The sequence below is a fragment of the Odontesthes bonariensis genome, chromosome 23 (assembly GCF_027942865.1).
Source record: "Odontesthes bonariensis isolate fOdoBon6 chromosome 23, fOdoBon6.hap1, whole genome shotgun sequence".
In the NCBI taxonomy this organism is placed as follows: Eukaryota; Metazoa; Chordata; class Actinopteri; order Atheriniformes; family Atherinopsidae; genus Odontesthes; species Odontesthes bonariensis.
The window spans coordinates 12,014,312-12,036,585 of record NC_134528.1 but is presented as its reverse complement, the minus strand read 5'-3'; the positions used below and the strand labels follow the sequence as shown (position 1 = coordinate 12,036,585).

The 22,274-nt window shown below is 39.6% G+C and overlaps 1 protein-coding gene across 4 annotated transcripts in view; it reads left to right on the top strand.

Moving 5' to 3' along the window:
* The window catches only part of ptprea (protein tyrosine phosphatase receptor type Ea), a 66,295-nt gene extending 44,703 nt beyond the window's left edge, over window positions 1–21,592 (top strand). For 3 of the 4 annotated variants that reach the window (XM_075456785.1, XM_075456786.1, XM_075456787.1), the window contains 19 exons: window positions 8,382–8,459; window positions 9,025–9,121; window positions 9,686–9,759; window positions 11,451–11,587; window positions 12,384–12,474; window positions 13,102–13,178; window positions 13,466–13,502; window positions 13,606–13,703; window positions 14,247–14,366; window positions 14,521–14,684; window positions 14,943–15,078; window positions 15,217–15,366; window positions 16,644–16,737; window positions 16,935–17,011; window positions 17,115–17,249; window positions 17,473–17,598; window positions 19,367–19,518; window positions 19,615–19,750; window positions 19,844–21,592. In XM_075456785.1, coding sequence (XP_075312900.1) covers window positions 8,387–8,459; window positions 9,025–9,121; window positions 9,686–9,759; window positions 11,451–11,587; window positions 12,384–12,474; window positions 13,102–13,178; window positions 13,466–13,502; window positions 13,606–13,703; window positions 14,247–14,366; window positions 14,521–14,684; window positions 14,943–15,078; window positions 15,217–15,366; window positions 16,644–16,737; window positions 16,935–17,011; window positions 17,115–17,249; window positions 17,473–17,598; window positions 19,367–19,518; window positions 19,615–19,750; window positions 19,844–19,918 — 2,049 coding nt within the window. In that variant the 5' untranslated portion in view covers window positions 8,382–8,386 and the 3' untranslated portion in view covers window positions 19,919–21,592. Of the gene's footprint in view, window positions 1–8,381; window positions 8,460–9,024; window positions 9,122–9,239; window positions 9,439–9,685; window positions 9,760–11,450; window positions 11,588–12,383; window positions 12,475–13,101; window positions 13,179–13,465; window positions 13,503–13,605; window positions 13,704–14,246; window positions 14,367–14,520; window positions 14,685–14,942; window positions 15,079–15,216; window positions 15,367–16,643; window positions 16,738–16,934; window positions 17,012–17,114; window positions 17,250–17,472; window positions 17,599–19,366; window positions 19,519–19,614; window positions 19,751–19,843 lie in introns of those variants that run through there. The other variant, XM_075456788.1, reaches the window with a different exon arrangement.
* The last annotated feature ends 682 nt before the right edge of the window (window positions 21,593–22,274 follow it).

Sequence of the window (22,274 nt, the reverse complement as noted above, 5' to 3'; positions counted from 1 at the left end):
TACCCTTAGTTGTATCTAGGATGATAATCACAACATAGACATAAAGCTCGTCCATAGAAACAGATTGACCTGAAACTAGATGTTGCTGGTGAGTGCTTCTCTGTTTTCACTGCTCGAGATGCTTTTTGGGATCTGCCATCAATGTTACTTTGAGAAAGTGCTTTTAGGGATCCATGGACCATTGACAGAATTTTTTTTTTTTACTTGGGAAAAAGAAAAAAAAAAACTACTTTGTGAAGACAGTAGGTTGATTACACAGTTACAGTAGGTTGGACACAATCTAGCTCCAACCTTTCGGCAATGCCACCTGCTCCCTGATGCCTTCAGCTCATGCACCAATCAAAGACATTGTGGACCATGATCTGTGTTGATCCCACTAATCCCACGACCACACTAAAAATGGTAACATTAAACATGCTAAACATTGCTAAGTTATAATGATTAAAACCATTCTTTGATGACCGCCAGTGAACGGTTTTATCATTGTTTCCAAGTTCCACTTGAGCTCCTTGTTGTACCTCACTTTTGACTTATGTAACACCTCCCATTGTAGCGGCTTCTACTCTCTCTTGCGTTGTGTTTAGCACTGAAGAAGACGGTCACGGTTGGCAACTTGCCGTTTATTTCTGGTGGGGAATTACGACAATCAGTCCCAGTTTCCTCACACACACACACACACACACACACAGTACATACATCAGGGAGACAGCAAGGTCCGACTGCTCCATTAGTATTAAAGTGAACATACATATTATCAAAATAGAATATACCTGGTGGGGAATTACGACAATCAGTCCCGGTTTCCTCACACACACACACAGTACATACATCTGAAAATGTGAACGAAAGTCCAGGTTAGTTAAGGACATGCAGCAATAGCCATTTTATAAACAGAAAAAGACAAAAATACCGTCAACATTTATGAAAAAGAACGTGCTCAACCGTTTGGGAGCTATAGCTTTATAAAATAAAAACCTTTATAAAAACCTCCCTTTGATTTTGTTTCACATACTCACAAGCTCAGTGTTACAGCTACAAAATACTTTAGTTGTAGTTGTATGTCATTTTCCATGCAGTTCATACCACATAGTGCCTTTCACGGACTTATGGACAAATGCACACTAAACCAATTGAATTTTACTATGAAATTGTGGTGCACATAGCAAGTGTAATCTTAGTTATTGCTCGTAATTTTATTTTACCCAAGTTTTCCTAGTGTGCATAAATTGATACATAAACTTACATATTGTCAAAACTTGACATTATGCTCTTCTAACCCTTAAAACTGAAGTTAGAGTGGTTAGTAGGTTTGTTTAATGACTAAACTCTCCTTCCTATGCTTTTTAACACACATGACTGATATACAGTAGCTATTAGATATGATAAAAGTCTGGACTTGCATCGAGGTCTTATGTTTGCAGAGTGTGTCTCTACACCAGGCTTTCTATTTCAACATCCAACAGGGCCATGTTGGTGGCAGCACTGATGCCTTGGTTACCATGGGAACATACCATGAGGAACAATGGCATACACATTTCAACAAATCTAAAATGTAGTCTGTAACCTTTAAATAGCTTTAAGTCGGATATAATGAACAGGCTGCCACAGTTGGAGAATTCAGATTATGGATGGTTTCTTCAAAACAGATCAGCAGGAATGGACCAATTAGTTTAGAAAAGGCAGGACTGAATACCTTGTCCAACTAGGTTATTTTGCATGGGAAGCAGATGCACATCTGTGTGAACAGATGGACACTCAAGCACCATTTCCTCAGTCAAGACTGTGAATGTAGTGCACTGTCCTTTAAATAGCTAACCCAGCCCAGGTTTACACACTCGCTCCCCAGGCTCGGAGCACAGACGGAGAGACCTGGTACACGGCAGAACTACTCAAACAGACCGGGTGAACTTGTTGAACCTGGTTTCAAAACTCACAAATTTAAAACTTAACTCTGTGTTAGAGCTAAATGAGATCCTACACAGTGGATAATAACATTCTGGCTGACTCTGTTAGTTTGAATAGCATTTCAATAAAAATGGGGGGCCTTACAAGAGGCCAGTAAAAATGTGTCAAACTCTGAAAATCTCGGTACAACTCTTCCAGTAATAAACCCTTATTATTCATGACCAACCAGAGAAAATATATGTACATTTATAGGTCTGTACAACTTTGGAACAAAAGGCCCCACAATGACATGGCTCATATTGCATACAACTTAGAAAACTAACATTGCCCTCTACTCACACATCCACCCCTCTTTTGCACCTTTGCAACCGTAACCAAACATTACAGTAGACATTTTATACATCCACCTTACACATTCAGTCATGTCATGAGTTGATTTTTTTTCTCGCTGCCCTGCGAGGTAAATAAAGAATCTCTTATGTCATTCTGTGATACCTCAAAAACGAGCAAGTGGCTAAAAAAAGTCACCTGGTCACATTTCAAATTGTGGCTGTTATTTAACCTAAAATAATGCAGAAATAGTTAACACTGATGCTAAATACTATATTATTTGTTTAACGGAAACACATGTATCGCTGCCCTCTTTTTTTTTTCAATTTTTCTTTATTTCTTCTTTTTTTTTTCTCATGTCAACCAAACACTTTTTCAGACGGTCACATGGTAAACATGCTAAATTCAAAGTGTCTGTATGGGGAACTTTAAGGTAACTGGTCTTCTTATCTAATTTATATATGTTATAAAGTGAAGATTTAACAATTTTAGGCGGCAACTAAACGGTTGCAAATATTTCAAACAGTGGAGAGAAAATGCACGGAAGAATGAGGGTTCTGGTTTTGTTTTTTTTCTCCTTTTTAAAAAAATAAAAACAAAAAAAAACTGTTGCAGGTTTCTGTTTTTAAAGCCTTGTGGCTGAAAGGATAAGCCAATCTTTTGTTCTGAGGACACAGTACATCTCCTGCTTGCTTTTCACTCTGTCATGTTGCCCCTACACCCACGACCCATTTTCTAAATTCCTAAGCTGATGTATTTGAAGAGACAGAGAGACTCTGTGCCTAGGGAAACTCAGCTTGGTGGAATTGACAGTGCAGGGAACACTTTGTTTCCTGTCAAAGGCAAACACGGCCAATTTCCCTGTCTTATCTGCTTCTAATTGTAACACGTTTGTTCTTTCTGATGGTTTGGCTCCTTGGCTTATTAGTGAGACGATGGCAAAGAACTGCAAGGCTTTCATTATGTCATTTCTACATATATGTGTGTGTGTGTATATATTTTTCTAAACTCAGACTGAAAGAATGACAGAGCAGGGCAGAAAACCACAAGGAAAACACAAGTCCACAGAGAGGAATGGCTCATCTTCCAAAACCAAAACACTGTTAGGGAAAAACATTTTTCATTGTTTTGATTTGGGACTAGAGAGTCAGCATGAGTCAGAGTTCCCATAATGCCTCTTTCTTGTTTGGACTGATACGGAAGCAAAGACTACCCTTGTAGTGGCCTGCTTGTATTATGTGCTGCTTTTTCTGTGAAATGTGATACGCTGATATCTGTACACGTCCATATTATTGTTTTCCCGCTGTGAGATGTGCAGGTATTCAGAGCAGGCAGGTCGTAATCAGTGGAGACAGAGCTGTGACTCACGCAGAGCATGCCAGGTGCTGGAGCTTTCTGTGAACAAATAACAGTTGCTACGGTGTTGGCATGTAGAGTGTGGCATATGTACATGTTCATGTACATAAAATCAGGTTTACAGTATTCATACTTGAAGTTTCTTCGTTATTACAAAGAAAAGCAAACAAGGTAAATAATCCCAATGACATTGAAAAGATGAGATCATTATATGTAAAATCTGTACCATGTGTTCATTTAAAGGCGCCATGGCATGAAAATAAATGGAGGCTTTTATATATTTTTATAGGCTTTAGTGGTCCCCTTATACTGTATCTGAGTTTTTTTCCCCAAAATTCTGCCTTGGTGCAGAATTACAGCCAGTCCCAAAATGAGCTTTCCTTAGGATCCTCAGAATGAGCTGTTTAGGGTCTGCAGCTTTAAATGCAAATTAGGAGGAGAAAGGCGGGGCAAAGATTGCTCTGGTTTGCAAAGATGCACGTAGCGCTAGTCATTTCAATCAGGGGAAAGGCAGATATCGTGCGCGCCATAACACCAACAGCAGGACGGCTCTCAAAACAACAAATAAGTACAAAACACTCGCGTTACAGTAAATGAGGTGTCCACTCGCATACCTCATGCTATTTACCGTTACATTAGCGACAGTGAGTGAGCTATTAGCTGCAGAGCTAACGACACAAACAGACTGACCGTTTTGACTCTGGAACCATGAATGAATCATTATCCTGAATAAAATGCACTGAATTTGCAGATTCATTGTTCTTCAGGAAGCTTGAAGTAGGGGGTTTTGGTCTAAAATGAGCGAGCTAACCATCTCATGGGCATGCAAACACCTCCAACAGCCCAGTTGGCAGAGATTAGTGCTTGCAGATGCTATTAGCTGCATAGCTAACGATACAAACCCTTTCTTGTGGTAACAAGCTATGTAACTATACTGTACATACAGGAAAGCAACACAATTATAGAGCGTTAAATTGCTTACTCTCGGGAATGAGATCCTTCCCCAAGTAAGGGGGCGAATGGAGCAGGAGATTGACAGGCGGATCGGTGCGGTGTCTGCAGTGATGAGGGCTCTGCAGCGGCCCGTCGTGGTGAAGAAGGAGCTGAGCCAGAAGGCGAAGCTCTCGATTTACCGGTCAATCTATGTTCCTACCCTCACCTATGGTCACAAGCTGTGGGTAGTGACCGAGAGAATGAGATCGCGAATACAAGCGGCCGAAATGAGATTTTTTACATCCATGTACAGAGCAATGAGCTGGCCAAAGAGCTGTGGGCGGGGAAAGGCAGTTTATTGGCTCTGGGGGGAAACAACCTCCACGTCATAAGAGTCGGTACGTCATATGAGGCAGCTTTCCCGATCAGGCCATCTGCATGGTCACATTACCAAAGGCGGAGAATAATTTCCAGTGCATGGTTTAGGTCTATCGTCATTTTTAGCCACTGGGGGACCGCAGGCAGGCTAGGGGAACTCATAATAATGTTAAACAACCTTAAAAAGTGAAAATTTCATGCCATGGCTCCTTTAAAGATCTTGCATATGGTGAGCATGGTCAGTGGGCACTGTAAAGAATGCTCTTCCAGTTTTTTTTTCATAGCTTTTTCTTTTGTTTTCTTTTGTATTGTGGCTGTTACTCGGGTGTAAAGTGGTACGCACATTGTTTTCTGAAAAACAAAACAAACAATGTGACATTTTCAATGTCGGGCTCGGAGAAGACTTTAGGCTTCATTTGTGGAACTTCTCTATATGTTGTTTTTCCTAGCATGGCAGAACTAAAAGAAAAACGTGTTTGATGAAATTGGTATGGCTCCCAGGGTCATTTTGTATTGTATTATTATTTAAAACTTTCTCTTAAAGCGTCTTGTTTTACTTTCTAAATTGTGTCAGAGAGGGATCATTTCACAGCTTGTATAGATAGGATATGTGAATACACCGCCTAACAATATATTCTGAAAGAAATGGTTAAATAAACTGAAAAAAGTATGGAACATGTTTCTACACGATTAATATTTTTCTCGGAGAGCGTCTCCGGGAGGGTTTCCGGCGACGGAGAGGGCTCTCCGTGGCTCTCCGTGGCCTTTCCCAGACGACTATAAATCAGGCTTTAGGTCAAATCTATTACGATTCAGTCAATAAAACGTTTTTTTGTTGTTTTTTGAGTGGCCTTGGAAATTTATCAAGATTAACTCGGAAAACATCTCATTACATATAAGTGGTGGATACAGGGATACAGCCTGCAGTAGTTTAGATAAGGAACATCATTCCTCATATATCACATTCAGTTGGTATAAGAGTGTAATCTTTTTCCCTGTAGACAAGCCTTCCCAATCTGCAGCCTAGGATGAGACTTCCCAGTATGTCACAGCACTAACTCCATGGTTGAGTAAATAAAAAACTCCCTGTCTAGTTGGCCAAGACAATACCCTTCCCCAAAGCTACTTGCAAATGTCTACTATGGGAAAATAAGGACACCCTAAAACTTCCCCCGAGCTGACATCTCCCATGACCCATTTTCATTATGACTAGCCTAATGGTTGGTGACTAGCTGCTGAGTGCTAAATGGAGAGAGGACAATACACATATGAGAGCACACACAATGCCATGATAGTTGTTGGACTAGAGGCTGACCCAAGCTAAATGATGACCAACTCTAATAGTCAAATTTGAGACTTGTGGTCTAGACTACTTTATGCTGAGTGAGTAGAAAGGGAGATTAGATGCTCAAAGTAAGGACTATGTCAGAGACAGACCAAAGAAAGTTTGTAATATTCTCAGGAGAATGTCGAGAAGTCAGACGGGAGACCACTGCAGTGACAATGGCCTGAGGTCCCTGAGAAGCTCCCTGTCATGCTGAGACATGACAGGGAGATATATCCAGAGGCGAAGAAGAGGAAGTGTGAAGCCAAGAACTGGAAGATGCTTACAAGAAGCAGCAACACTTAACCACAAGATTTAGCTGTGAGCACTCTGCTGGATGTCCCTGTTGAGCAATCATACACAAGCACTCAGAAAAAGAATACATAGGAGTCACTGTATCTTCTGTAGTGGAAAGTCCCAAATGTTTCCACATCACTACAAAACTCTACACACTGTACTATCACTATCACATATAAGGATTCACAAACCCGGCTCAATATCCGCCCTCTAAATGTCCAAGCTTGTGACATTTACAGAGAAAACCTTAAGGAGGGTGGATAAAGCGAAAGGGGAGCTGGCGAAGGGGTGAGGTGCTCCTCCTCTCTTCTCTTCTCTCATTAGAATTCCCTCATCAGTCTTTCCCACAGAGCTTGGGCTTGACATGTCAGGGTTTATTAATCGCTCCAGGAAATATTATTGACCTGGACCTTCTGCTCCCTCTCTCCTTGCTGCAGTCAGTGTCTCTGCTCTGCTGCCTCCACATTCCTCCGGTGTCCTGGCCGGACACTGAACAGGACACTGCGGCACAGAGTGGAAGCTTCAACAGTATCTTCATTGATGATACACTTGGCCTGGGCTTTCTTTTCACTGCAGCTGCAAAGCACCGCACACACATACACACACACACACACACACACACCTGCAGCCGTGGGGAGGGAAAAAGCAATCTGCTCTGCTTCATTATGATGTGATTGCAGCTCTGTGTTGGTGTGCTTTGCTGAGATTCCAACTTTTGGAGTGCTATGGTGAAAAAGATTATTATTTTTTTTTTTAAATGGGGGGAGGTCCTTCAAAGCTGCCAGCATCTCGAGACTAACAATCTTACCAACAGCTTCAAAAAGACAACTTGCTTAAATCAATGTGATGGGAAACCCAGACTGAATGCTCAAACATAAGTATCTATCAGACACTCCTTTAACCTCCCACCTCTGCTTTCTTCTACTAGAAGAAAATGAGGGGATGACCACAGTTCTTTCTGTGTTGAAGAGGCCTGGATGAGGTTTATGGTGCTGTGGGTGTTGCTTTGCGTGCATGTCTTTGTGCGCATGTGAGGGATTGTTTGTGCCGGTGCGATGTTATTAAAGGGAAGGGGGGAAAGGTGGTAAAGAGCCAAAAAAAACGAGGGCATTGGCAGTAAGGCATAGTTTAAACACACAGACCAGATGACATTTAGTAATTTTGCTGGAATACACTGTTTTTTTTTTTTTTTTTATGTATAGTGCTGTAAAAACTTGCATATGCAATGTCATAGAAATCCCTTGTGTTTTGGCATGGCATTGCTACGGAAATGGCTGAAGGAAAACAGCTGGTATCAGCTACATCAGTGGAATTCATTGGAAGTGGAAGTTCTCTTTCCTCAGTGTGATAATATGTTCGAGCATATGCTGCGTTAAGATAGTTTGAGGCATTGTATTGAGTTGGGTTGTTTGCTCTAATGTTACTCATAGGCACGCATGCCTTAAATCACAAATAAAACCCTTGATTTTTTTAAACTGAATTTAAATTAGACATTTAAAAAGATTGTTTTCTCTTCTCTGGATCCCTCTGCTCTATTTTTTTCTCAATGGGGTGGATGTTATTGTGTCTGGTGTTCAAAGATTGAGGTATTGTGCCCCCATGTGGACACGTTTGGAGTTACATGTGGGTTTTTATGACAGGACTAATGAATTACCAGGATATGAGTGTGTTGTTCCATTGTGTCCTCGTGAACTTTGCACCGATGAGCACATTCCTGAAAGCAGCAGTCATTAATAAAAGAATATGCCTCAGATCTGTCAAAAGCTTTTGTGCAGCCTGAATAGTGTTCTCATGAATCTTGATTGCAGACATGTCTGGCACTAAATTTAATATCCGTATTCATTTTGTTTTCCTGCAGTCACAATGGTCCTCCTTCTGTTTTTGGTGGCAACCACAACAACGTCCAATTCCACCAGTAATGTCAGCCGTACAGAAGGTAAGAACGATAACGAGCGCAATTCCACTTCAACATGAGACCGAACGGCACGCAACAATGTGCAATAACAACAAAATCCCATTCCGAACCACTGCAGTCATTGCTTTTCCCAAACATATGATTATGTATCTTGTGCTGTGCATGCATCTGCTTAATAATAGCCTATTCTACAGCTTTGTCATTAACAGATCACTTATAACCTCGGACAGTAATTTACAGCTTATTGTACACTTTTATAAACAGACCTAATGGATAACTGACTCTTGGCTGAGCCTTTAATTTTCTTAGATACACCAAGATTAAATGAGCTGATGCTCCTCTGTGTTGACAAAATACTGCTGAGGCCAGTTATTAAATCAGCTCTGTGGTCAAGAGAGAACACAGGGGGTGTTTTGTGTGCCAAGTATTTATTTGATCAGTTCATGCAAAATATGCATGACTCAAACATGTCTGCAGCTCAGCATTCAAACACACACGCTTATATATTGTCGGCCTTGCCCCTTCTTCCTGCTTCTTTGTCGGTGGTGCTCCCTGACCTCCGGCTCTGCCTCTCCTTCTTCCTCAGAAGATGTTACATCCCCCAGCACCCACATCCTTCCCACTGTGCTGGTTCTGTTCCTGCTGCTGCTCATCATCGCACTGCTGGTGTGGTACTTCCTCAGGTAAAAACTCCCACCCTGCAAAGACTCACTTCTCTCACCTTTCCCCCCTCCCTGCTCTGGCGTTGAGCCGGGCTCAGGGGCAGAGCTCAGGGTGACAAACACTTCCTCCTTTTAGTCACTGAGGCGGAGCCCAGTCAGGAAGTTCTGCAGAGCTGACTCGCTCACATGTTTAGTGAGAACAGGGCTGGCCGTGGCAGTGGAGTTACACAGGCAACTTAAGAGAGTGAAGGGCAAATTCTGTACTGCATTCTGACTTTAACTTTTGCCTTTCCAAGACATCGGCTAATGAGAAAAAATAGCTTTTCAAGCTTCAGATGGTAGGATGGATACATTTTTTGTTTTTGTGTGTGTGTGTGTGTGTATATATATATATATATATATATATATATATATATATATATATATATATATATATATATATATATATATATATATATATATATATATATATATATATATATATATATATATATATATATATATATATATATATATATATATGAAAATAATCTTTAATTTGATGTGATTGTGTGTCTCTCTTCTTACTGTGTTTCAACCATTCAGGTTAAAAAACCAGAGAAAAGCAGTCGTCACAACGGTTGACAAGAAAATACCAAATGGCATCCTGGAGGAACAAGGTAACGTTTTCGATTGTACACTTCCACATTGTTAGAAACAATGATACAGATTGTTGACCGTGTGACAAGCTGGCCAAAAAGAGTTTAAAAAAAAAAGTAAAGGGACAAACCTGAAGCTGTCAAAATATGGTAAATGGTGAACGGCAAGAAACAGGGCCGAGATAGACGGAAAATGGTGTATATTTGTCACTGTATGCAGCTCCACCTTTGCTTCTTGGCTGTGTGAGACTTCCTGTGGTTTTTACTTGACATACTGCACAAAACTATGGGCTATCTTCACCTCCATTTATAGCTTTTGATTCTGCACATGAAGCTATTGTACATTACTGATGCACAACAGTTGTTGCAGGAGCTTTCATTTGCATCATTTGAAATTGGAGCGGATTTCAGTTTATTAACTGCTATCATACCTTACAGGAAAGTGTACACAATGAAGATCTGTGAATGTTCTTTAGGAAGTATTTTCTTATTTGACATTACAAAGGACTGCCAAGATCCTTTTTAGATTAGAAGTAACATATAACAAGAAACAAATAACTGAAATAAACATAAAGTTGGCATTGTCGCAGATTATTGTTGTAGAAAACGCAACAAACATTTATTTCTAAAATATTTTACTGGAGAAATGAAAGCATGTATGGTCAGATTAAATCTTATTTTAGGAAGTCTTGAAGCTTTTGTTAATTGTACATTTGTAATGTAGTTTACCTTTCCAGCTCCTAAAACCAGAAATGTGTAGATTCTTAAACGTGTGCTAGCAAAATGGATCAAAGGCCAGGCTTAAAGACTGTTTCATTCCTCTCCAGGTCTGTTCGTGGCTATATTGTATGTGATGTGTTTGGTATGTGTATTGTGTTTTAGAGCTTGGATACAGTACTGAGTCGTTATACACCATTGTACCACCAGGTCAGGTATTCATGGTGGAAGTATAAGTAAATATACATTACTAACACTCTGTCAGTACTTTTTCAACCTGTATATTTTCTGAGTTGTGAGTGGTGACAGAATGCCTAGCTAGGGTGCAGTAAGTAGCTCTTTCCTGGTTTCTCTAACACCTGTTGATCATTAAAATACTACAGCAGTGTAGGCAGAAAAAAAACGTTTTATGATATTTTATGTATTCACTCAGTCAAGTCTGATTTAAAGTGTTTTAATAATTTGATGGTCTATATCAGTGATTCCCAACCAAACATGCCTCTGTCACAAGTGGACTGAGGTGCCAAAAGAACTCAATGGGAAACATATAATGGATGATTTAGCTCGCTGAAGGGAGAGGATAATACTGGCTTGCAACTGAAATGGCTAGCTGATGAATGAACAATTGGAATAGTGAGCCAAAGTAAATAAATTTAGTTCAACTTGTTCGCTAAAAGTTATGAAATGGCTAATGAGTAGGGAATATGCATTTCAATACAACTAATAGTATTACAAACACCGACTTCAAAGGAAGTTGTAATCAACAAATGGTGGTGAAGAGAAAGGCTGTTTGGGTATGGTTCAAAACAAGGTTGGGAACCACTGTTTGAATTCAACCTAATCCTTTTTATTTATTTATTTCTATGATTATCCAGTAGAGCCGATAGAAATGAACTCAAATCAGTCAACACAACAAATTGTTCTTCACAAATTATTAAACCAAATCAGTCCAACAGGAGTGATATACCAACTGTTTTTTGTTTTCCGCCCCACAGAGCAACAGACGGTGGTCCTTCTGCCAAGATCTCACTCGGCCTCAAAGACCTACCTACCCATACCAGTTGATCACCTTGAGGAGGAGTACAGGGTCCGCTCAGCTGATGACGGCAAGCTCTTCAGGGAGGAGTACAACGTAAGCATCCCCTCTCTTTTCTTCCTAGGGGTCAGCATAACAGGCTGTCAAAAAGCAGCCTTCTGTGCTCTACGCAAGGGCTGAAAGTAGTGTTTACATCAGGCATCTTAAGTGCTGCATCAAATTTGTAGGATTGCGTAAATACAGCGTTGGTTGCTGTGTTGATACAGACTTTGAAACACTTGCCACATGCTGTATGTATTTTCTGGAACACCCTCTTATTTACATAAAATAAATATTTACAGACGGAAGTTTTTTTGTTTTTTTTAACTTTTCATACATTTACTGTGCACAGTTAAATACAGATTTTCTTCAGATGTACACTAGGTCTTCAGCTTTGGCAACAAAACCACCTAGAATACCTTAAAGTGGCCTTGAAGCGTGCAGCGTGTTCATGAGAAAGCCCCTCAAAGCATGACTTGTGCGTGTATTTTTACTCAGGAAAATTAAAGAAGTAATATGCGTCACATTGTCAATGACACATAGCCTTTCTATACACACCCACATGAATGAAAAGTACCTCTATGGCTATTTGTGTTCATCATTGAGGATCTGAGTCTGAATTAAATGTCTGACTCAGGGTTCATGTTAAACCAAAAAAGTAGAATTTTATTTGCACAGTTTGTCAGCGCAGACAGAGGAAGTTGCAGTTCTCTGATTTTAATGAATGACTGTTTGCTGGTGGTAGCAGAGGAAATGCTTCTATGCAGCAGAACACAATGCTCCAGTCGTAAGCTGCTGACAGACCATTTCTCATTACATGAAGCCGAGTAAAATCTGTAAATTTGTTTTGCAGTCTTTGCCAGGGGGTAATGCCCAAGGGACATACGAGGAGGCTAACAAGGATGAAAACAAGGAGAAGAACAGATACCCCAACATCCTTCCTTGTGAGTGTACTTTCTGTTCTGTAGCGCACTTTTCTTTTGAGTCAAACCTCAAGCTCGGTTTCCTGTTTCCGTGTACACAGGCTGTTGTGCTTTTGACACTTACCCCGCTCCAGGAAATATTGAATATTACCCCCCCCCAAAGATACAGTCAGTTAACGCATTAGGTCACATTGACTCCAATATTGATGTTTTGTTTTGTTTTTTTAAAAACACATACAGTTTCCTGTTTCAATATTTTGTAAATGTGTTTGTAGTTAGACTTCTGTATGCCTTAAATAATGCGGGTAAGTAGAATAAACAAATAAGTGGTTTTGTTTTTTTTTCTTTAAATAGGAAACAGGCCTGTTTACTGCAAACCTTCCAAAAATATTCATACCACACTCATGGGGGACTGAAAAGAGTCTCCTGACAGAATAGAAAGTTCAGTACCAAGTTAACAGTTGAAATGCAGCTTTATGTTTTTTGCACAAACCGATGTGGCAGATCCTTCCATCACCCTTCTCTAAAAACTGGGCCACTCCTTATTGTTCTCTGTTGTCAAATGTGTACAATATTATCATTTAATGAAACTATGCATGCCGATTGTCAAGTTAACCCTCTAAATGTTCCCATTGTGTTTTCAAACAGATGACCATTCCAGAGTGGTGCTGACTCAGATGGATGGAAGTCCCTGTTCAGACTATGTGAATGCATCTTACATCGATGTAAGTCATGAATGTTTTTTTCTTACAACCGTCAATCTAGTAACCTTGATTTGTGAAATTCCAACACAAACTGCACCGCAATAGCATATGCCGTTTTAATTTCTTCTGAATGTTCTGCTCCACAGTTTAAACAATTTGATTGAAAGTAGCCATCAGTTGCATGACACATTTTCAGCAGATGAGTACTTGGAGTACTCCTTTCTTTACGTTTAAAGCAGCAGTTTGCTTAAGTCACTCTTATGGTCCTTTACTCACAGTTCTGTAACTGTACATTAATTCCTCACCAGGGTTACACGGAAAAGAACAAATTCATAGCTGCACAAGGTAAGCTGAAATACGCTTTATTTAAAAAAATGACAACCTCCATATACTGATTTTTAAATATATATGTAAATGTATTTTCTTTATCTTTTTTTTTGTCTCTTAGGTCCAAAGGAAGACACCGTGGCAGATTTCTGGAGGATGATATGGGAGCAGAAAGTAGCAACTGTTGTCATGCTGACAAATCTGAAAGAAAGAAAAGAGGTACGGGATTTTTTTTTATGTCTTAAAAGTTTATGTGCTTGGAGGGCTTTGCTTCAACTATAATCCTGAAGTATCATACTTAACATGCATAACGGTTTACCATGACTTCACTCTGAAGGGTGAAAGCAAAAGTCAAGATTTTCCTGTGATACATAATGGATCATTTAAAATGAGATTTTATTTGTTATAGTCAAAGGTCTTTGTATCTGTGCAAAAATGGCAGTTTCTATTGGGAATTAGAACTAAACAAGGAGAGAATGAGAATGGTGAAAAAGATCAATAAGAGGAGAACTGGCTGGATGAGTTGAAATAAAGTCCTCAAAGGCAGTATCATGATCAGGCCAGCAATACTGAATATTGACTGGTTTCACCTTTCCCACTCACACTAATCTGGACTGATTGGCTGTGAAATTGAAGCGTTAGAGTAGCTGAAATGCATGACTTAGCAAAGGTGAGCTTCACTCTTTATAAGAAAAAGGTCCTTCAAAAAGCCATTGAAGAACTGCGTTTGAGATATTTATCATGGATGGAAATTTTCTCTAGGACAAATGCTACCAGTACTGGCCTGACCAGGGCTGTTGGACCTATGGGAACGTGAGGGTGGCAGTCGAAGACTTCACTGTCCTGGTGGACTATACTATACGCAAGTTCTGTGTACAATATGTAAGTTTCAAGCTGTGCTTATGTAATTTTGTCAATACAAATGAATTTGTTTAGCTCAATGTCTACAACAAAAATATGAAAAAGAGCTGTGGCTATTAAAGGATTGTTGCTGGTTGTTCTTAACACTTCTATTTCTTATTGTGTCTGTATATAGCAGGCCAGTGATGCTGCCAAGACTCCACGTCTGGTCACGCAGCTTCACTTCACCAGCTGGCCTGACTTTGGAGTTCCCTTCTCCCCCATTGGCATGCTCAAGTTCCTCAAAAAAGTCAAGGCAGTGAATCCACCCTTCTCCGGGCCTATAGTGATCCACTGCAGGTACCAGAAAGCTCAGCTAATGGGACAAAATACGTGTTTATTTGAATTAACTTTGAATAGTTTTAAATATCCAATTGATTTCTGAGGAGATAAAGATAATTCGGCATAACTATCCTCTTTTTGTATCTGTGGGAAAAGAAACATTTTGAGTGACTATAGTACATATCCCCCTGTGTTTCCCTCCTGCTTTTCATTAACATGCACGTGTCAGCTGAGAAATGTGGCTCACTCAGTGTGTGGTTTGTTTTGTGTCTCCAGCGCTGGTGTTGGGAGGACGGGAACCTTCATCGTAATAGATGCCATGATCGACACGATGCACGCTGAGCAGAAAGTTGATGTGTTTGGGTTCGTCTCCAAGATACGAGAGCAGCGCTCACAGCTCGTCCAGACAGATGTGAGTTGGAGACAGATTATGTTTGCCACACGATGTAGCACTAACACTTCGCATGTGTTCGGATGGTCATTTATTCCTTCCTTAAATCGTTCATAAATGTGCCTGTGCATGAAAAATCTGTGTGTATTCTCACCCCAGATACAGTACTCATTCATCTACCAGGCCCTTCTTGAATACTACCTCTATGGCGACACGGAGCTGGATGTGTCGTCTCTTGAAGGACATCTACACAAACTGCACAACACCTTTGCCACTGGTGACCGGGTTGGCCTGGAAGAAGAATTTAAGGTAAGAACTTTAAAACGGACACTCATTTAGTGAAAAGAAAAGAAAACGAAAAACACACTTACCAGAATAAGAAATTACTGGGAAAAAAAATAAAAAATATCAGGTTTTAGGCCAGGATAATACTTTCTTTTTAATCACTCGTTCACATACTTGTCTCTGTAAGCCTGTTACCAGAGGGTTTCACTAGGGGGCACACAAGCTGACTCCAGCAGGAAGAAACACGCCATCAGTCTCCTACATATTGCAGCTTGCAAATAGTAGTGGTGTTCATTTTTGAGAACATGAACAAACACTATAAATACAGGATATGCAAGGCAGTCATGATAAACATACATGTCTCTAATTAAAAGCAAATATATTTCTGTCCTTAGAATGAATTAATATAACCTCAAACAATGAGAGGATATATTACATTGGGTCACCTATTCATCATCTATTTAATAAAAGCGAAGATCACCAACAGCTTATAGAACCACCTTTAGCAATAATATTTGAAGTAATTGTTGGGTCACTCTTCCTTACAGTGTTATATCAGTTCGCTGAGGTTGGTGGATATTTGTTTATGCATAGCTCTCACCAGACCTCAACGTGATTGAAATGCTCTTAAGTGCACTAGCTTGGCTCCCTCTTATTTTTATGCAATCAGGTGCTTAAAGGGGACATTAAGCCTCTTTTCTGAGTCGTCTGCAATGTTTTAGAATCCCCCTCACCGCTTTTTTGATGTTTACTGCTGTCTCCGGTATTTGCCTAATTTTGATTCTTCTCAACCTGCTTCAGAATGGCAAGTCATGCGCATGTCTAGAAAGGTCTGTAAAAGCACCATAAACGTCCGTTTTCAAAATAATCAACTCACCGGAGTGGTTACTGGTGTGCACTGGTAATCCATATCAAATTTCGTTGAGAAAAGTTGCAAAATGACCTAACGAAAATGTTGGTCTGTTCAGCTACAGAAGAATATTAGGGCCAGGCATAAGAAAAAATAATAATATTTTGCCTGTCGAGATTAAAGTCGACATGTCGAGAATAAAGTCGAATTTTCGAGAAAAAAGTCAACTCCTCTGGTCCATCATCTAATTACTTTATTTTCGACATTTCGACTTTATTCTCAACAGGCAAAATATAAATATTTTTTCTTATGCCTGGCCCTAATACTCTTCCGTAGTTCAGCAGCTTTCAGTGCAGCTGTATTTTTAATTCAACTTGAGTTTGTAAGCACACGGACAGATAATATTTGCATTACTCTAACCTTTCACTTTGTGTCTTTGCTTTCTGCTTAGAAACTGACCAACATGCGAATAATGAAGGAGAACATGAGAATGGGGAACCTCCCAGCCAACATGAAGAAGAACAGAGTTCTGCAAATTATTCCATGTGAGTAGCAGAACGATCCTAAAATCTGTATTATACCCTATTTATCAACTGATAGTAAGGTCTGAATACAGATTTCCAAAATTCTGAGCTCTGCCGAGTTTACTATTAAACAAGTTGTCTCAGATTGCTTCATGACAATGAACATATGCATGCGCTGCTCTAATCTACCTGGTTTTGATGCTGCACTCCCTCTTTAGACGACTTCAACAGAGTTATTCTCTCCATGAGACGAGGCCAAGAGTTCACAGACTACACCAATGCATCTTTTATAGATGTAAGCATATGAATATCTTCCTTCTGCATTAGTTCAATAGCAGGGTGACCCAATTGTAATTGAAAACAAAACTGAATGTTTTGTGGGGGGGTTTTTGTCTCAGGGATACAGACAGAAAGATTACTTCATTGCAACACAGGGACCTCTGCCTCACACTGTGGAGGATTTCTGGAGAATGGTGTGGGAGTGGAAATGTCACTCCATTGTCATGCTGACTGAACTCCAGGAGAGGGAGCAGGTGAGCTACAATAACTGGTCACCTCAAGGAAGCTAGGTTTGACTTCATAACCCAGTTTAACAGAGCAACATACAACATCTGCACTCCGATGCCAGCCTTTGTCACAAAACTGTGCAGTGTCTTCTTTTTTGTGCCAAAACTACTTTAAATATCCCTTTTTTTAATGATTAAACTACAGTTTTTACTCAACTGGTAGCAAACAATAAGTTTTTTGTTTTTGCAGGACAAATGTTGCCAATACTGGCCCACAGAGGATTCTGTTACCTATGGAGATTACACTGTAGAGCTGAAGGGAGACACGTTGTGTGAAACCTTCAGCCTACGAGACTTGGTACTCACCTTTGTTCCGGTAAGCAAATTAACCTTGCACTATCACACACAGGCAAATGCAATGTGGCCTTCCTGCGTCATAGACACCTATCAGGGTAAAATGGCATTTATTGGCACTGAAACTTGAAAGATCCAGACAATCCACCATGCACACCTAAACCCATAAAAAATTAACAGGAATGACAATAGGAGATGAGCAAGAGTGGAGGAAATGCTAAATACTGAAAAATTAATCATACATAATGCACAGATGGATACAAGGATAAACAAATACGTAAATAAATTGCATTACCACAAAAGTTTGAGATTTCCACACAGTCAGCTGTCCTCAGGTCACCAGGAATGGCTATTCCACAGCTTTCGCCATAGCAGCAACAGGAGACCTCACTGTATGGTTCGGCTCTCACGTTGGGGGTTATTAAAAACCCGCCACCAGAAGACCTGAGGGTCCTGGAAGGTTCATAGAATAAAATAATTTTGATGAATAAGCAGGACGAAGACCATGAAGACTTAAAGCTGCAGTAGGCAAGTTTTCAAAATTGCGAGTCTAAAGTCGGAAAATTCGAACTGACACAACTTTCAGGTCCCTCCCCCAACCTCTAACAAGCTCCGAATCGCCCCCCAAACCCCTCCCCCTCTGTGGACGAGGTTGTGCACGTGAGTTCACACCAGTGTGAGCGCACACAAGCTGGGGAAGACTCGCGCTCAGCAGCGTGTGCACAAGCTGTGATTGACAGGTAGGATTCCTCCACCCTAACTTGATTGGTTAAAAACAGCCGGGAGCGCTCGGTTTTTGCAAGCACGATTACAGGCTTCAGAGGGAGCTACAGATTTCGTTATTTTTCCTAAACAGCCTATTTAATATTCTACTTCCAGAATCCCATGACAGTTCAAGCTAATATGACTAAAAAAAAGTTGCCTACTGCCGCTTTAAACACCAAGAAAAAAAAAAATAAAAAAATCTTAAAATCAATTCTCAAGGAAACAGGTAGAGCGTATTATATCCTCCATTTCTGGTTTTAGTTGAGAGAAATAACATTTTTAAAAAGGACATTAAAATAACTTATTTCCATTTTGCAAAACTCACCCAGGAGGATTATTTCTACTTTAATTAAACAGGTCTTCTATTGTTTTTTCTGATTGTAAATTTGTTGTAAAGCAAGATGTATTCATATTGTTCTTTTTGGATTATAAAAAGTGATAATAAACTATTCTCATCTGTAGAGCCAGTATTTTTACAGTTGGGTAATTAAATTCACCGTTTCCCAGTCAAGGGGGTTGTCTCATTCAAAGAGCCACTACATGTAAATCTGTATGAAATAGTTATACCAAGAAAGAAGAAAATGGCTTCAGGAATCTACAAAATGTCAACAGTGAAGAAATGTGTAAAAGGTTCACCGTTTTAAAAGGAATTAAGTTTGCAATCCAAAAAAAGAAAGAAAAAAAAAAGCATTCAATTCCTTTCAAAGGAATTTTGTAGCCCTTGAGCAAAACCAAAAGTGAGTGCATAAAACTCCCTTGGGCTGCAAGAGGAAATGTGGAGGGCAGGATGTATTTAGGCTTATCAAGTGGGAGCCTCCCATCTCATGTTTCATTTAATTCGACCCACTTTACCTTTCAGCAGCTTGGTAGTATATTCCCGCTTTCCACAATATCTCCCATCAGCCCACCACTCATCTACTGCACACAGCCAACATTGAAACTGCACCTGCCATTATACCTTCATATATAAATCATATTTGAGAGGCATTATCATCCTTAATCTACCCGTGCATTTCCTCTCAAAGGAGAAGCAGACAAGGGCGATCAGGCATTTCCATTTCCACGGCTGGCCAGAGATCGGCATCCCTGCCGAGGGGAAAGGCATGATCGACATCATCGCTTCAGTGCAGAGACAGCAGCAGCAGTCTGGGAACCATCCTATAGTCGTACACTGCAGGTAGGTGTTACATCTTGATTTAAGATACATAATCCAACTCAGAAACATTTGAAAGAACTGTTCATTCTTGAATAAACTACGCGTTTTATGCTGCAGTGCTGGTGCAGGGCGAACCGGTACGTTCATTGCACTGAGCAATATCTTGGAGCGAGTCAAAGCAGAGGGCCTGCTGGACGTGTTCCAAACTGTGAAGAGTTTACGCATGCAGAGGCCTCATATGGTCCAAACTGTGGTAAGTAGCAGCAGAGGCTCCCATATATTCTAAAGAGCTAAAAAATAAAATAAAAAAGCTACCATCTTATCCGTCTTTGTTTGCACCCCACAGGAACAATACGACTTCTGCTACAGGGTGGTACAAGACTTTGTTGACATTTTCTCAGACTATGCCAATTTTAAATAAGATTTGCCTTAAACATGGTTTTTAATGTTGTTTTCTAAAGCATATTTGTCAGTTTTGCGTTTCGTTAACTTGTTCAAATGATATTCTATTTTGCTATGCACTTGTCCTACTATTAACTCCAGCTCCTTTCTTGCTGTAATACGCAGTATGTCAGAGAATGGAAACTGTAAATTAAACGAGCTAGATTAATAATGTAAATTTCATAACATGTATAATTACTTCGTCACAAATTGTAGCTTCAAAGTTGGTCTCTGGAACCAGTTTTGTTTAATATTGTACTTTAAGTGTTTGTGTGTTATTTTGGATCGATGACATATTTCTAAAAAGTTGTAGTAATTGTAAATGTATTTATGTATTGACAGTGTCATTCGTTTCTTGTGTTTAGAGAATATGATGCTAATGTTAATATTTCTTTTTTGTTAATTGTAAAACATACTTTCATTGTTTTTTTTTTTTTTTTTTAAATGACGACTTCTGAGATAAGGAGATACTGGACCCCCCCACCCCCCACTGTTCTCACAAAACAAGCCCAACATGAATGTCTAACTGAAATATTGTCAAAAAAGAATGAAAAACTTCAGCCATACTGTAGAGAACATTAAGTTATGCAACAAAGATGGAGGTGACGACACTGGGGCTGACTTTAAAATGGATTCAGGCAGAGAAAGACTGAACTGGTTTTGTACCTAAAAAAGTTGCAAGTATGCAACAAACGTTAACATTTATGTAATGTTAATACAGTCTGCCTTTTGTCTGTAGATGGCAAAAAATGCTTTGCTAAAATAACTGCACATTCAAAAGCACATAAATATGCCTTTGCCAAGAACATGCAACATTGCTTTATTTGTATTATAGATGAGATTTTTCACAATTAGTGCCATATGGATTTTAAGTCATGAAAGAGAGGAACAACCCTAAGTTGAAGGCAGAGTAAAGATAGATTAGACTAGAAATAGGCAGCCGACCACCAAATGTGGTAGGGTCAGTCAAATTTAAAATGAGCACAGTAAAACACACAGGAAAGTAATGAAAGCGCAACATTAGTCTAAAGGCTTGAAATGGCAAAATACGCATAACACAAATGTGGTGCTTCAGTGCCTGCTTAAAGCCAGAGAACCAAAAAACATAGACGCCGTGCTTTCAAAGCTCTGTTCCTTCTATGTTTTAAAATAAGATTTGCTTAGCTAAAGTGTTTTGTTTGTTTTTAAATAAGACGTCTTGTGGTATTTACTTTAAAAAGTATCTGAATGTTAAACAGATTTCCTTTGCATTTCCTCAAAGTTAGAAACTCTGCTCCATCTGGTACTCAAACTGCTTAATTTTTGCTGGGTGCACAGCATTTAACATGACAAAGTGCTAACATTCTGAAAGTCAACAAGCAGCAAGGAACTGTGAAGTGATTGGTCATATTCTGTGTGCTACCTGTATGTGTCTGTGGGGAAAATGTGAGGGGCAGGACAAAAAGAAACAGACTTAAAAACAACCAGGGTCTAATTCCCACAAGCTTTTTTTTTTTTTTTTTTGGAACCACATTGTCCTTTTGAGAATAGTGAGGAGGGTCTGTTTGAACTCCAGCTCTTTGCCTTCGCTCTCTCTGTGGGTGGTCTATCCCTCTTTTTGGACTCTCAGTGTCTTTAAAAATGCAAGTTGCAATATTAAATTCATCTGAAAATATTTTGGCGTCAGTGAAAATGTTCTTCAGAGCTCTTGGCTTGTGTGAAAAACACAAAACGCATGCATATGGAAAATTAGAAATGGTTGATCACAGAAGCTTTAAATTAAAACTGCAAACCTTTTTTTCTTCCACTAACAATGTCCTTATACAGAGAAGAAACAAACTAGTTAAGAAAACCACCATTTCTGGACACCCAGACTGATATTTTGTACCACAAAGCACCAACTATGCACTGTAAGTTTCACACTCTGTATTTGATTTTTAGATAAGGGTCTATGGTATTTTGGTACTATATATTTTTTCATTGGTAAAACGTTTAATAACACTAGTAGTTTCAGGTAATTTGAAAACATGACATTTGAACGCTCAACATCATTGCTACCAACAGATCTTTATTATAAGCCTAACTGTGCACATTTATTCCAACTCAAGCCAAGCCTTTAACTTCTAACCAACCCATTACCTCTCGATTCAAGATCGGATCGAGATTTTACAAAAGAACGATGCGTAGACATGGCTTTAGAAAGCTGGCAAAAACAATCCATATCCATTTTTCTTACTTTGTGTGTACACACATTCTGTCGTGAAACTACACAGTTTTATGCATCTGGCTGCAGCTGTCCAGTTTTTTTTTCTCATTTTGTTACTCATCTGCATCACCATTTAACATGTTTTCCTAAT